General features: G+C 39.8%; 1 protein-coding gene across 2 annotated transcripts in view; it reads right to left on the minus strand.

Moving 5' to 3' along the window:
• RAB4A (RAB4A, member RAS oncogene family) overlaps positions 1–14,251 on the minus strand; it is a 27,937-nt gene extending 13,686 nt beyond the window's left edge. For both annotated transcript variants that reach the window (XR_012994964.1, XM_076334106.1), the window contains exons 1-6: positions 14,150–14,251; positions 5,781–5,861; positions 4,429–4,543; positions 2,811–2,873; positions 1,422–1,576; positions 395–490 (exon numbers count right to left, since the gene is read on the minus strand). Coding sequence is in view for 1 of the 2 variants with exons in the window: in XM_076334106.1 (XP_076190221.1) it covers positions 395–490; positions 1,422–1,576; positions 2,811–2,873; positions 4,429–4,543; positions 5,781–5,861; positions 14,150–14,180 (541 nt within the window). In the remaining variant the exon portion in view is untranslated. The remainder of the gene's footprint in view (positions 1–394; positions 491–1,421; positions 1,577–2,810; positions 2,874–4,428; positions 4,544–5,780; positions 5,862–14,149) is intronic.
• Positions 14,252–15,565: the final 1,314 nt, after the last annotated feature.

The raw sequence follows: 15,565 nt of genomic DNA on the forward strand, positions 1-15,565 counted from the left end.
TCCTGCTACATATGAGAAGCAGAATTAAAAGTTATGTCTGCCCTGATACTAGGTTTTTATTCTGCATTGCTAAACCTGTCTAATGTCAGGCTTGATGTTTGTAGGGACACAGCAATCCACAGAATGCACAGCCTACACTCAGAGCTGACTGTTAAGGTAAACACTGTGTAAAAACATCCAGAATTCACACCTTTTAGATATACAGATCGGACTTAGATGCCCATTCCTATTAAAACGTACGGGAAGCAGCTATAAACCAAATGGGTTATTTTACCACAATGAAATTTTCGTTCTTTGGGTTAATTCTATTAGAGAACTTTGAATGGCAATATTTCCAGGTGTACTTTTAGTTTTCGGAGAAAAAAGCATTAAAAGAATATAAATCTCAATTTACCTGATTCAATTTTATTGAGTATTTTTCTTGCACACTGTACAAAGGCCTCTTCAACATTTTCCCCCGTTAGTGCACTTGTTTCCAAGAACATCAGCTCTGCATTTGACACCAGAAAAACAATCTCAAAACAAGTCTGGAATATCTGATATAGTAATTCAAAGCATGAAAGCTAGAAACAGTAAGAATTTTCTTAGGGAGAACTACTGTCAAATAGTATCGTCTGGAAAAATTAGCTTTTGATGCCAAAACCACAAAAAACCTTCCTCTGAAATTTATACATTAATCCTAGAAAGTTGGAATCCAAAGATAATAACCTGGGCTGTGCATGCAAAATAGTGCATGAAACCAAAGAACTTCATATAGTTTCCCATTAATAGACAGTTATATCAAAAGGACAGCCAGCAGCAACAGTTGGTAGAAAGGACTTTTTATAATTGATTTATAAAAACAAAACCAGATTTTACTGATGGCAGGACCGCAGCACAGAAGCTCAGACTAAGACTGGCTTTAGCTGCCACAGATATGTGTCCTCAGACTGGAAATTCTGAATACTACAGACCAGGTAATAGTCCTCTGGATCCATGCCATGCACTGAACTCAGTTTCCCATGAGTAAAACTCATTGCTTCCAACTGCAGCACACCCCATCCAATCTTGTCTATAATCTATAGAATCTGTAAGATGCTGAAAACTAGGAAATCATGCTCTTCATTTTCTCCTCAGCCCTTCAGAGGCAACGCAATACCTGAAGTTGTATTACATTCCCTAGGGAATATATCTCCACATAGAAGGTATTCTTCAAGTAGCAGCTGCGACTGGAAGAATCGCTGGTAATGAGAATTAAATAGTACATGTAGTTCTCACTGCAGGCACTATCCTCTCTCTATGCCTCATGTACAGACAGAACTCCCATTTCTGTAGATATCTGAAAAGGTACAGCGGGCAAAGTACTCCCTAACTGCACAAAAAAAAATTATTTTAAGTATTAAGCATCTTTGAATGCTACATGAAGATTTTGTACTACTTACCATTTTCTTGTGCAAACCGGGATGCTTCTAGAAAAGTAACTTCACGATCTGCATCAAGATCCTTTTTGTTTCCACACAGTATTATCACAATATTTTGACTTGCTAACATTCTTGCATCTGTCAACCAATTAGTAAGCGCATTGTAGGTTTCCCGGCTATGTAGAAAATGACATCCTTTATTAGGACACACTCATTTCTAGTGAACAGATCACTGAACTAAAACTCAGAAGGCAAATCTGTCTTTGTGGCAAACCACAAATTGCTGCTAGTCAGCCAAGTGACCTACACATCTCAATATGCCAGCTACGAACTGGGAAGAGTATCAAGTTCCTTCATGAAACTGTTTAAACAGTTTAAAGCTTAAAGTTTTTAAAAAGCAAAACTAAATCAACCACAATATATAAATAAATATACACAATTATAAAATACCCTGTTAATGTGAAAAGCTGAAGTTTTAAGCACTAATCTAGTTTCAGCCTTTTGTGCATGAAATTTTGGGATAACAGAATGCGTTATTGTTCAACATGGAATTCAACTGATACTTAAGTTTCAGGTGGGATTGTAAGAATTTACTACACTTGTGGAGACTTGCATGCCTGAACTTTCACATTTGCGTCAAGACCAATAATATCGCAGACAGTTACCCTGCACACACCATTAGTCATTGTAGTGGTGGTCAGAGATAAAGCCTTCAAGCAGTACGACTGACAAGTGAGTCCAACTGACCTTAAGCAGAAAACACCGATTTCAAAGACTGCTCAGAGGAGAACAGTCCACTCACAGGACAAAAAGCAACAGATCTAGCGAACCATCATCAACCAACATGAAACTTATCTGACAAGTATCAGTCAATGGTGGCCAGGAAAAAATGTGGAAATGTGTAATGCTAATTCTATTGGCTGCCTGTAATATTAAAATATTAAAAGATGCAGAGATGAACAGAATTTTGGGCTACAGTTAAGGAATGTGTAGGTAGAGCTAGCTTCTCCAGAGGATGACCTGTTATACCAGCATACTAATAAGGAGTTTCCTGGTACACAAACAGGGGTGTACCACCTTGGTGAAAAGTGGCTAAAGTCTGCTCTTAGTTTCTGCTGCAAGGCTTCCTGAGGCAGTGGTTGCATGTGGTCTGCCATGATTAGAACAGCTACTGGTGAGCCTATTTCCATGTATTTGTCTAACCCTTTCAGACTGTTTACATTTATTACATTCATAATATCTCATGTAAGCAAGTTCCAAAACTTAAATACGCACTAAAACAAAAGTACTTTTTATACTTATTTTCTTCCTGCCCATTCTTCGTTAGAGGATTAGTCACTTCTGGGGGGAATCGTTACGTGTTAATTGTATCTGGTAGTCTATAAGCAAAAGAGTTGCTAGTTTTCTTACCTGGTTATATCATAGACAAGCAAAGCACCTGCAGCTCCTCTATAGTAACTCCTTGTTACAGACCTGAAATAGAATTACAGATGTACATTTCTGTAATATTGTCATTGTTTCAAATCTGGGTTAATATAATGCATATGAAATGCATATATTATGAAACAGAATTCTCATTTACATATTTGAAATAAAATGTGTGTTAGACAACATTATCAGCTGTGCAGCAGCAGACTGTTTACAAATAGACTTTTGACGAAGCACTTTCACTAAGTATAGCTGTACAGTGATTCTCAAAGTCCATTATGACCTGCATGCTGCTGAAGCTACACATATCATCACACTATATGGCCTGATACAGAACTGGGAGCTGATGGCGGTATCGGTGGCATGAAAACAGCATAATTAACTTATGTTTGAACTCTCAGCACTGAGGAGAGAATGAGCAAAGTAGCTGTAATTGCACAATTTAAGAGTCCTTAAGTTGAAGAGGAGGAGGCAAGGAAATCAAAGCAAAGCATCCTTCAAAAGGTAAAGGAAGAGGAAAAGTAACTGCTAAGTACGCAGAGGTGTGATCAGCCTTAAAAATAAAATAATTAGATAGACTATAAAAAGCAACAGGAAAAGAAGGACCTGCAAGTCTGTGAACACTTTGAACTTGAAAGAGCAGAATTTGCACAAGCCTCTAAAAGTACAGAGCCTCCAAACTTCTCAGAATCCCAGGATATCTGGCCAACACACTGAAGAGATCTCATTAATGGAGACTACATAGCACTGCCCAGCTTTACCTAGTCACAGATGTATTCAAAGAACTTGTCTAATAGAGGACATTTACCTGGATTGCTGCCCATTACTCAGACTTCTACCACCATACTCACCTTTGTTAACCACTGCCCCCCTGCCCCAAATCAAAGAAACCTCTCCCACACACCCCATCCCCCAAAAATATAAAAAACTGATGTCCTATTTGATGGTGAATGTACTCAGGAGTACATTAGATCTTTACTGAGTTTGATCTATGCCTCAGATGTATGACAATTAAAATACAGCATTAAAAGTACTTTGGTGGTTCTAAGCTGACAAATACATTGCTTTTTCTTTAAGAAACTTAAAAGATCTAAGTCTTTCCAGAAGTGTATTTAGCCAAGTGAACTTGACAACGGATTTTTTTTCCCCTCTAATAAAATAATATTATACTATGAAACTGTTCTCATGCAGATTTTGAACAGCTTACAACTTCCTGGCATTTACTTATTCCAACCAATAGAAGGTCTTCTAAACACAGAGTTAAGCACACACAGTTACTTAAAAAACTTTTCTGAGTTTGACTGGTGAACAAACTTTTAGCCACATATTCTACTCATATACCTTAACCATCACAGAAAATACCCAACGAAAGCAAGGGCAGAACCTCAGATACTGCAAGGCAGCATTGCTTTACTGAAATCAATGGATCTATGTCGCTATGTCCAAGTTGGAAGATCTGGCCTAGTTAATAATATGAAAGGAGACAAACAATTCCACTGACCAAGAAACTATGCCTACTTATAAGCAGTGATAAATAATACTCAACACCCACAGCAACAATTTAATAACAAACACTTGATAAAATGATTGAAAAGGGTACCTGAATCTCTCTTGTCCTGCTGTATCCCATATCTGCAATTTTACATATTTACCACCAACATTTATGATCTTTGAACCAAATTCCACTCCTATAGTATGATTTGAGTCATCTTTGACTACAAAAAAGAAATAAAGACAGACTTATTTGGAGAATATTTAGAGCGAATAATTAGTTTTTACATAATCCAATTTAGGTATAATCAAAACTCCTCAGTGTTCAAATTACAAACTACTTCCTGAACCATCAAATTCAGTGCCACTCATAAGCCTACTGCCACCATGCAGAAATAAACATTCTTAAAATTTTTGAACAGCTTATTCAACTCAAAATTACTACTAGAAAGGCCTGCCTTAATCAAATCATTCCCATTTCACATTAATAAATGACAAGATAACTTTTGTACACTTTTTTTTTCAAACTGTGTTTTCTAATACTTTGATGCAATTTAAAATTAAAATTCACGGAAAAGCAGAACACAAAAAGACACAGTCTTGCCCGTGAATAAGCAAGAGCTACTTCTTCTTTAAAGTATGAAGTTGAGATACTTGCTTTATGTACACTGTTCACAGTACTTTATGTATCACAGATTCTCAGCAATATACAACTGCCCATACTAGAAGCAAGGTCACGATTCAAGTTCCATCATAGAATCATGCCATGTTCCTTAGCGATTACACATTATTATCCCAGAGCTATTCCTCAAGAGATAAGGTTGAGAAAGATAACAGCCACCTTAGATTTACAAAGGTTTCTAAATGCATGTTATTTTTGTCTAATCATGAGCTAAATGCACTACCCAACAGGAAATTTTCTTTATATCACCTATTCATCTCTAAGTAACATTTACAATGGAGTCTCTACCAGTATTTATGATAGGACACAGTCCTTAACAAAGAATGTGGAGTATCTATTTATTTAGAAAGAGACTAGATGTTGGGAGATTTGAGTTCTATCCAACAGGCTTTCTAAATCTACTCAAGCAATTCAACTTTTCTTTCATCTGCTCAGTATTTTTTCTAAAAGATCCAAGTCTCTACTATGTATCTAGGGAAGCTTATAGCTGCAAGGTATAATTCTCACAAAAAGTAAGCCTGTATTTTTATCAACACCCTGTTAACATTTATTTGATAGTAATAGGGAATACTGCTCAATATCAGGCTTTTGATTAGAGGCAAACAGTGAGAATAAAGATTTACAGCATGGTTCTGAACATAATTCTCAGTCAAAATCCTCATCTATACAAATAAAAGAATTATGGGAACTTCCATACAAAGAGTAGATACTCATGTAGCAGAGCCTTCATCTGTGGTACAAAGCAATGGAGAACTCTTACCGTGCTCACATATACTTACATTTCTTTTCAATAAATTGGTGTAGTAAACAGGATTTTCCAGTTCCAGCATTCCCTATGACCAAGAACTTAAACAGAAAATCTGAAGATGGAAAGACAAAAAAAATTGCTAGATTTTAGTACACACTCACATTTTTGTCACAAGACCAAGTACACAAGCCAGCTATTCTCTAGTAGCTGTTATTTCAAAGATAAGGGAATAGATGACAAAATTAGCAAAATAACAATAAATCTGAAGAATAGCCCAGTGTATTCAATAGTGATGCTACAATAGTGATGCTACAAAGTAAGAGCTAAGAATGCTATTTGTTTATGGAGATACAAGAATGACAATGAAAGATGGAAATGGCTGAATCCGAATTCAGTTAAAATAGGCTGAATTACAGGTATATGGTTGGCTTGTATTCCAGCAACCTGTTTTAAGGGTACGTAAGCTATTAGCTGCAGCCAGTAAAAATGCCCTATATAATGATGTAGTTTCTTAAAATCTATATGTGTTTGTACTTTTAAAAATGTTTGTATTTTTTTTATTTTAGTCACATTAATTTGAACTTCTCTATATTAACTGCTTAATACTCATACTTCGTTTTAATACTTGTAAAGCTGGAAGAACTACAATATTTTTCTACAAAATTTACAGGCAAGAAGTAATTTTTATTCTGGGATGCCTGCTTTCACACTTCCTCCACATGGTAAATCAAGATACAGGTACTTCTGGCACTTTACCTATTTATAAGCCATTTACATCAGTGTTCATTAGTAATACATGTATTCAAGATTTATGGTCCATTTGTATTGTTTTAACAGTTACATGTAATGCTTTAATACTACCTCCCCAGATCTGGTTTCAGTTTGGCTAAAGACTGAAGAAAGCTTCCTTGTCTTACCACTCTCAAACATATACGCTGATAAACTGTGATTAGAAAGTTTACAATTGCTTCCCCTAATATAGAGCCATCAAGGCAACCTTGACAGTTCGTGCAAGATTCACTATTTATTTTTCTACCAGCAACAGCATTTTTTACAGTCATCTTTACAACTTTATTGCAGTTTCTCTTACAAACATAGCAGGTCTCCAGAAGACATCAGGTAAGCACGCAATGAAAAGGATTAAGTTTGCAATATCAACAAAAATAAAAACTTAACATCGGTTTCATTAACAATGTTCAGAGCTGTCAAATGGGTTACACAGATGTTGGCCCAGAGGATGGCAGAATAAAAAAAATTAGACTATGCTAAGCAAGTCAAAGCACTGATACATTACTCTATCAGAATCTTGTTTGAGTCTTTAGTTTTACAAATTGAATTTAACATGCACACAAATCTACGTGCTCATTCCATTTCACACAGGAATTGTTATTTGTTATGGTACATCATAAACACACCCTAGCAATGGTAAAAGCAGCAAGCAAGTTTCTCATATGGTAAGAAAATTCCCACTGTTGAAAAGTCAATAGCAAAACAGAGGGCTATGAATCCTGGGAACATCCACCATCCTTTGCCTTCACCTGTTTTCCAAATTTTATTCATATTTAAAATGAGGTAGTGTTTTACTAAGGATTTTTGCTTTTTTACATTTTACCTTTGCATGATTTTTCTTGTTTCAAATGTTGCAACAGGCTTGGTATAGATTCTGTATTCTACCCTTCTCAGAAAAAGATTGCTGTTTCTTTCTCACAAATATGACCATTTACACGCTCAAGACATTCTGTTCCAAACTCCTCTCATTCTTCACGCCCCCACCCAGCTGCTCATGCTTTCTGGATGAAAAAAATAGTTACAAAAAGGATTTTGCTTCAGGTTGTGAAAATTTTGCATGTTAGCTCCCGTAAAGAAGGGCCCTTCATGTCATCTCAACTGCAAAGCACGCTGAAGCTGAGAATGCTTCATTCTATCAAATCTTCCCTGTTAGTATGAAATGTAGGTATCATAAATAGCCCCAAAGTGTTAGGTTAAGAAAAAATTCACCTCTGAAAGAAAGCCAAGTTTCTCTTTTTATGGACCAAATATCACTAGTTAGCTGCCTTGTGTACCTTTTTGTATATTTAAACTACCGTGGGTGTGTGTAATCTCACTGGTTTTACCACTTTCACAGAGTTTCTCAAAATGCGAGATGTTCTGAGACATAGTCACTATTAAAATAATCTGGGTTTGGTCTCTGCAGTTCTTCCAAAAATAAATCTGAAATCCAGTTAAAACCGGTTCTCCTATGTATCTGGCGAATGCTGTTTGTCAGATTTTCTTGTTAAAAACAACTACAAAATTCACGTCTACCTTCCTTTTTTCCATGGAAGACTCGTATTATTGACAGTAGTATAACAGCTACTGTCTAACGAAACCAGGAAAAGAATAAAACCAAATCTCTCTTCCTACACCAATTTGCTCTGTGATTGTAAGCACTGGTTCTTAAACATGGTTCACGAAGCCATACTTGTGCAACCCACAAAACCATGCTGAAGAGCAAATTTAACATGCTGCTCCGTTCTGCGCAGACAGGCTGCAGGCCAGTGAGAAACTGAAACAACGGTGTCGCTGCCAGGGACTGATCTGCAATAGCTTCAGAACAGCAGTGTATTTTTCCTGAGGTGTTTTAAGTTGAGGTGCTTTATATTTTGCTCTGAAAGCAAGAGTGATATTTGGGGATTTTATATTCGTGTCTTTAAACTGGTAACATATTCTAGCAGCACTTTATAATAGACTCCCAATTCCTGTCAAGATCCTACTGTGCCACACAACTTTAAAAGCAAATCTTTCCTACAGATAAATCACTTAAATGCCGATTCAATACCTGCTTACTTAGTAGACAAAAAAAAATATTTCCCTCTGGCAAAATAGCAAACAGGTTTTCTAAGGTGAAACTTGAAACTGCAATTACAATTCACTTGTTTACAGTATGAAAGTAAGAATAAAACACATTTCTCTACCACAGAATGGAAATATCAATATCTTATAATAAAAAAAATCAAAACCTTTCTGCACCAAAGAAGGCAGCAATGTTTCCAAACACATGTAGACTCGTAAATGACACATTTGTGAATGTAACTTCAAAGTAACTGCTTTTATCAGTTTAAACTCCAATTTTATGTAAATTGTTCAAAATAGCAAAAGACTTTTAGACTTATGTTAACGGTTTATCCACAAGCAGTGGATAACATGTTTCAGGAACTATGGCATACTTTGCACATTTAATCAACTGCAAGGAAGGACAAGAAAAAGGATTTGCCAATACCAAAAGTCAAAATACCCATATTTAACAAGTTTTTAAGTTCACAGCCTAGCATATTAATGAGTAAGGTAATACCAGGTAAGAACAGGGAGAACATTTTTTATTCTGTTATTCTGGAACTTCTTTCTTATAATGTCATTCTGTATGATAACAGGAACCACATCAATTACATTTTTGTAAGTTTTTTTATTGCTTGATTTAGGACATGAAATATCTTCTCTTTGAACTGTACAGATGTATCTAAAAATTTAGCACCATTCAGAAACACAGAAACTGAATGAGATTGGACAGATAGCTTCTTTTAGCCCAACTGTAACATTACTGTGTACTCACACTCGGGAAAAACTTTTATATATTCATTCTTTGCAATTTCACCAAATGCAACTCATTCTAGTGTTTGCACTACTGCTTAATTGCTCTAGTTTTTCTTTTTGGTGTCCTCTTCCCAGAGGAGTTAAGTCATTTCATAGCTTTTTTTTTTGTTTGTTTGGCAATTGACAAAGCAGCTCTGAGCTCCAACATTCCAATTAGCTGCCAAGGCTGTCACCCTAGAGAAGTTTTTCTTTTGAATTCTGTTGTTCCTCCTTCATGGAAAAGCTGAAAAGCAACATCATTCAGATGTTACAAATGCTCGCTACCATGCTGGCTACTGAAAAGGTCTAGAAAGTTAAAGTACTTTGCCTGTAAATAAGATCATCATTACACAGAAAGGATTTAGGAAGAAAACTGAACTCTGTGCCAAAAGGCGAAAGGGTTACAAGACATGAACTAGAGAAAGCATAAAGAGATGAAAGATCGCACAGCACGGCTGTTTAAGGAAATAAGGCAATATAAAGAATCAGCTTACTCCCCTCTATAAGCTACATGCATCACCTGATCCCAAACTGTGTAGGAGGTACAGGGAACAAAACTTAATTTCTAGCACAGGTGAAAAGGAGTAAAACTGTGGCTCCACCCCAAAGATGCACCAGCAGCTAAACTATGTGTTTGGGGGCGGGGGGGTGAAGAAGGGGGACTGAGGGGAAAGGAGAAGGGAGACAATTGTGGGCTTTGACTCAAGTACCAGCAAAAACAGATGGTTGATGTGGAAACCACCCCCAGACATCCAACCTCCTCCTTTGACTTAAGTTTACTTCAGCAGAAGGAATAATTGAACAGCTTCTGAGCTACTGCAGCTTAATCTTTAAAATGTAGTGAGAATTAAATCGTTTCTTATATGCTTGATAATACAGAAGGGGGGCGGGGGGGCGGAAAGACCAAATTGCATCCTCAATCTCAGTCTGGTCTTCTTCCAACTCCTTGATAAAGAGTAGAACTTATATTCACTAATGCTGACCCTTTGGAAACTCTCTCATTCACACCATGAAAAAGTCTCTTCTAGTAGTTAGACATCTTCTATTTTGCAGCAGTCTGCATAAGGAAAGAGTGCTCTGAAGCACTGCTACTGGCATATGCTGTCTCTAAATGAGAGAAAAGAGGAGCTATTCTCCCTGCTTACTCCTTTCTCTAGCAATAAGAGTTAACACGATAAACAGGTAGAACAGATAAACCTAGCTCTACTCCAATCTGCATAATAAATGCTTGAAAGAGGGAAGATCTGCTTCCTTACAAGCAAAAGAGCTATGCCCTCTAAGCAATAAAATCAGGTTTTAAATAAACTGAAAGCCAGGGTGATAAATGCAGAGACCATCAGATAAGTGGGGGGGATGGGGAGAAAAGAATGAATCAAATTGTCCAGACCAAAAAGGAGTATTTTAAAACAGACAGAAAGACCATACATTCTCTGACAATGAGAGGGATTGATGAACTCATGTGACCAGACTGGCAGTAGTAGATACTGGTGGAGGAAACACAGAGAAGTAGGGACTGAAGAGATTTGACTGGAATCTTACATGTCACATTTACTCAAAGGTGGTACAACCTGTCTTCTCTCCTTCTATCATTTAAAATCCAAAGGTTGCTTTGCATTTACCTATTATAAGGGTAAGCGATTTTTAAGTCAGTCTATATTTACCATAACACAAAACCATGTACATTTTGCACTGGGAAGCAGGAGGGAGCTTGCGTGTGTTGTTACATGGTAACTATCTACAGAGAGGCCACTGCATCTCAGAAAACTCGAGTTAGAATAATTTTCCTATGAATAAGAGATTTGTTTCCAATGTTACAAGATAAACTTTTTAAAGAATGACCCTCCTCTCCCAAAAGCAGCAGTAAAATGTTCTTTCTAAACACAGTCTTAAAATTCATGGAGTTTTCTTCTATTCAGGATTGGTTTGGTTTTGGCACTTCGTAAGGGAAATAAATTAATCACATAGGAAAGGGATAAACAGATTAGAAAGCCAAGAGCAGAAGATACACAGCTGATGAAATAGATCTACAGGAGAGAAAATGTGGATTGCAAACAAAGAATTTAGTGCCAAGACTACGAGAAGCTACAGACCTTCATTTGAAAAGAGATAAGAACCACAGCAAGAGACAGAAATAGTTGGTAAGTCTGGGTGAACAGAAAAAGTTCAAAGCAGACAGAATTTGAGACAGAGAAGAGAACACAGGGAGGAATAAATCCAGGAAGAGACATGTAAATTAATTGACGTGGATAATGAAGTATGACAGGCAGAAAGGACAGATCAGAGGAAAGGCTCTTTTCTTCTCATAGACTGAGAAAAGTATTGAAAAAAATACCACTCCTTTCAAAGGGAAGAGAAGTTGAAACCTCACAGCAAAATTAAAGTCATATAAAAGTCAGACAGCAAAATGACATTAAAAAAAGAACAAAAAACCCCAACTACTTTCCTGAGCCTACCTGTATGGGATGAAAAGCTTGAGGTTACATAATTAGGATGGGTCATAATCCAGGCGATATGAAGAAAACCCAATTCATGAATAAGCATCTACAAGGGCAGTAGCTACAGGGATTCCTGTAGCACTGAGGCCATAGAGTGACCACTGATCTCAGTCACCAGGGGGAAACTGCCCTAATACTTCTATCATCCTTGATGATCACTGTAACAGCTGGTCAGAAACAAACCACTCTTTGTTAGGACAGTGAGCAGATAAATCCCAGAGAGTTCATCAAGCACAGAAGATCCATGATTTTATCACACCATTTACTTTGAACTGTCAATTGGGCTGCTATATATGTGGACAGGACACTGCAAAATTAGATACTGGTTACTGTTATGGTCAGAGATGGTATAGCCATTGTTAAGTTTTATGTTATAACTTAGTTTTTATTCTTCTATCTACTCTAAACCTTGACACTCTTAAGTATTCTAGCTCAGAATTTTTGTAGCTTCTGTACAAATAGAACAAATATTGAAACTCAAGAGAGAAATATACCAAACAAGAATTAAACAAATAAAAGGAACAGACCACAACAACTGTAAACCTTCGATTTTAAGGGCTGGTTTTCTAGGACATCAAAACAACTGGAAAGTATCAACAGCTACAGTGGGCTTACAATTGCTATTTTGCATCACTGGAACAATGCAAAAAATGTTGAAATGTACTTGTTTAAGACACAATCATCTATTTAGCTTGCTTACTATTAGAGCATCAAAAGAGAAGCACTGCTGAAATTCTGTCATCTCTGGTTGTCTACCCACTCATTTGCTTAGAGACCACCAATCCCACTATAAGCACAGCCAAGGTGATCCCAGTTCTTGATCACAAGAGTTCAGAGCATGAAGAATTAGCTCAATCTCACATCTAAATCAACAGAGCACACCTCTCTGGTTTCTACATATAAGTTTTACATGTTTCAAGAAAGTATGAAAAAAGTAAGCAGGGTCTTGATATCCTAACATTTGCACTTCAAGGGCTGCCCCACGCTCTTGTCTCATTTTGCCCCTTAGTTCCGTGCATTTGCTGTACGCCAAAGCACTGACCAGTGGGACAAAACATCTTAAGCACTGATGACCAGAGTATTGAAAATAAACTGATTTACACAGCAGAAACAATCAGGTAAGTTAGCCTACTAGTAAGAACTCCTGATGGCTATTGCAGTTAGCAGAGTTGTTGTGCCCAATTCTCCTGTAATTGTCCAAACCATTCCTTATTTTCAAGACTCTCCTCTAAAAGCAAGAGGATGCAAGTCCAGCTCTAAAGTCTGAACAGCTACTGAAGAGAAGATGTTGCAACAAAGCTAGAAAATGACAAGTGAAAGGGTTTATCACAGTATTCAATTCTGATCTTACTCTCCAACAGCCAATCATATGGGCTTTGAAAATGTTTACATGTATGATGGCATTTTTATACTGCAAAATATTACAGAACTGTATGTTATGGAAAGGGGAGGAAAAGCAAATTGATTCAAGCAAACAGAATTGTTTCAAACAAAGTTATAAAGAAGAGAAATGAATACTATTCAGTCACTTCCCATCTCCTCCACCTAGCCAGCGATATAGCTCTGCTTACCTTTTCGACTCCTCACTTCGATGCTTCCCTGTAAGGCACTGACACACCCTGTCAGTGCCAGCACTCCGACTTAACTCCTTCGGATGTTTTTCTACTAGTAGTAGTTAGATGTCCATGCCAACATAGGGACATATGAACATATTCACTACTCTTTTTCTCTCACGCACTCTCACAATCAGTTCTTTTTGATGCTTGCACTTCTAAGACAACAGGACTGAAAGCCTAACTTGATCCGCAAAAGAACACAATCTCCAATTAAAGAGGCATGCAGCTTCTCCCAGGGGACATGCACTGCAACTTTCGTCCTGAATTCCCTTGTAACCATAACAAGTAGTGTCTAAGTTCCCTCGCCGAGATCTCACTCACATTTCGAGTCAACACTTCCACAACACGAAAGATAATTGTGAACGCTCACTGTCGTGTCAGCCCGGGCAACAAAGGGAGGGGTAGGGCACCGCGGTGCACACAGCTCACGGGAACAGGCAAAAAAGACAAGCACGCCAACCGGGGGAGAGAAACCCGCCTGAGCCCCGAGAGCCGCCACAGCCTGCAACTTCACGGCTCATGCCACACCGGCTCAGCCCCTGCTCCGCCGCCTCCCCGCTCTCCGCGGCCGTCACCCCGCTCCTCGGGAGGTGACTGCCCGGACCCGGGCCCGCTCCTCCGGAGGGGAGGGGGAAGAGCAGGGTCCTCCCACCCCGCCCCGCCCCGCCCCCGGCTCCTACCGTAGGTCTCGGACATGGCAGTCTGCGACATTTCGGGAGCGGCGAGCCCCCCCTCTCGTCCCCTGCCCGGGTGCTGACCGGCGGAGGCTCGCGGCGCGGCAGAGCCGAGCGGGCGGGCGGGCGGGCCGGGAGGGAAGCGGACAGGCCACCGGCGCCCCGGCCCGGCTCGGCCCCGCCAGCAACGGCCGCAGCTGCGCACGCGCGCCCAGGCCGCCTCGCCCTCCGGCGGCGACGGCGGAGGGGGGGTGGGGGTGGGTGGTGTGCGCGAGCCTCGCCTACCCGCGCAGGCGCGGCGGGCTGGCGGCCGGCGGCCCCGCCTCCCCCCAGCGGCCGCCACCAAAACAAGGCGCACGTGCGGGGCCGTAGAGCCGCGGAGCCGTTGGGGCGGGGCGGGGGGCGCGAGCGCGGCCTACGTGACACCCCGTCCCCCGCCCCCGGCCAAGGCGGGGACGGGGTGTGAGGGGTGGCGGCCGCCACGCCGGTCGTGTCCGTGTTCACAAAACACTCCCTCATCCGAACATACCCCGTGCCGCTCCGATGCCTGCGCTGGAAGTTGAATGGTGTTTGCATGATTAAGAAGTGCCCCTCCGCTCTTAGGGGAGGCTGCTGCGGGGGGCGAGGTGCTTCTGTCTGGCCACTGGGCAGACCGCTCGCCAGGCCACCCTCGGGAGGGAGGAATAGTCCCTCAGTTCTGGCACATTTTAATTGCCTCGAATCTGAGTCGGTTGCAGTTGACTTTCCTGCGAGTGAGCACGCAAACATTTTTTCCCTGGTGCGGAACCTCCCTGTGACAGTTCCTCCTGAAAACTCTATCCCACTGTCCAGCTTGAGTCCTAAAATGTCTACCTCAGATTCTTTGAAATCACCTCCCCCCCAGTTGCCAGCATTTCAGCCAAAGGCTGAGCCTTTTGCTGCAAATCTTTTTGAGGGACATGGTATATATAAGCTAAGAGGCAGGGATTTGTGGTTTTTTTGCAGAGCTCCTGACCACCATTGCTTTTCTTACCTCCAAGATAAACCCCAAGGAAAGTCAGATTGTTGAATAAACTTCCTGAGTGCAATAGCACTTGATGTATATTATTATTTCTTTGATGTCTGATTAACTCCCCTGTGATCCTGGTTAGTCTGGTGGTGAGGGGCACTAAGACTCCACCACAACAGCCTGTCCATCTTTTCCCTCCCCAGACAATACTTCCTGTGTGTCCTCCACATTCTTCTCTCTGCCAGTCCTTTTAAAAAATCCTCTTCTGTTGTTTCTGGGTTTTAATCTTGTTGCTCACAACTTCTCATTCTTTCCACTTCATCATCTCCCAAGCTGTAGGAAAAACTGCCTCTGCCTGTCCCAGCCATTTCCTCACCCAGACTATTGCTGGTCAAAGGTCAGCTTTTAAGTTCCTATCTAATCAGTGAAACAAT

The sequence above is a fragment of the Aptenodytes patagonicus genome, chromosome 3 (genome assembly GCF_965638725.1).
Source record: "Aptenodytes patagonicus chromosome 3, bAptPat1.pri.cur, whole genome shotgun sequence".
NCBI lineage: Eukaryota > Metazoa > Chordata > Aves > Sphenisciformes > Spheniscidae > Aptenodytes > Aptenodytes patagonicus.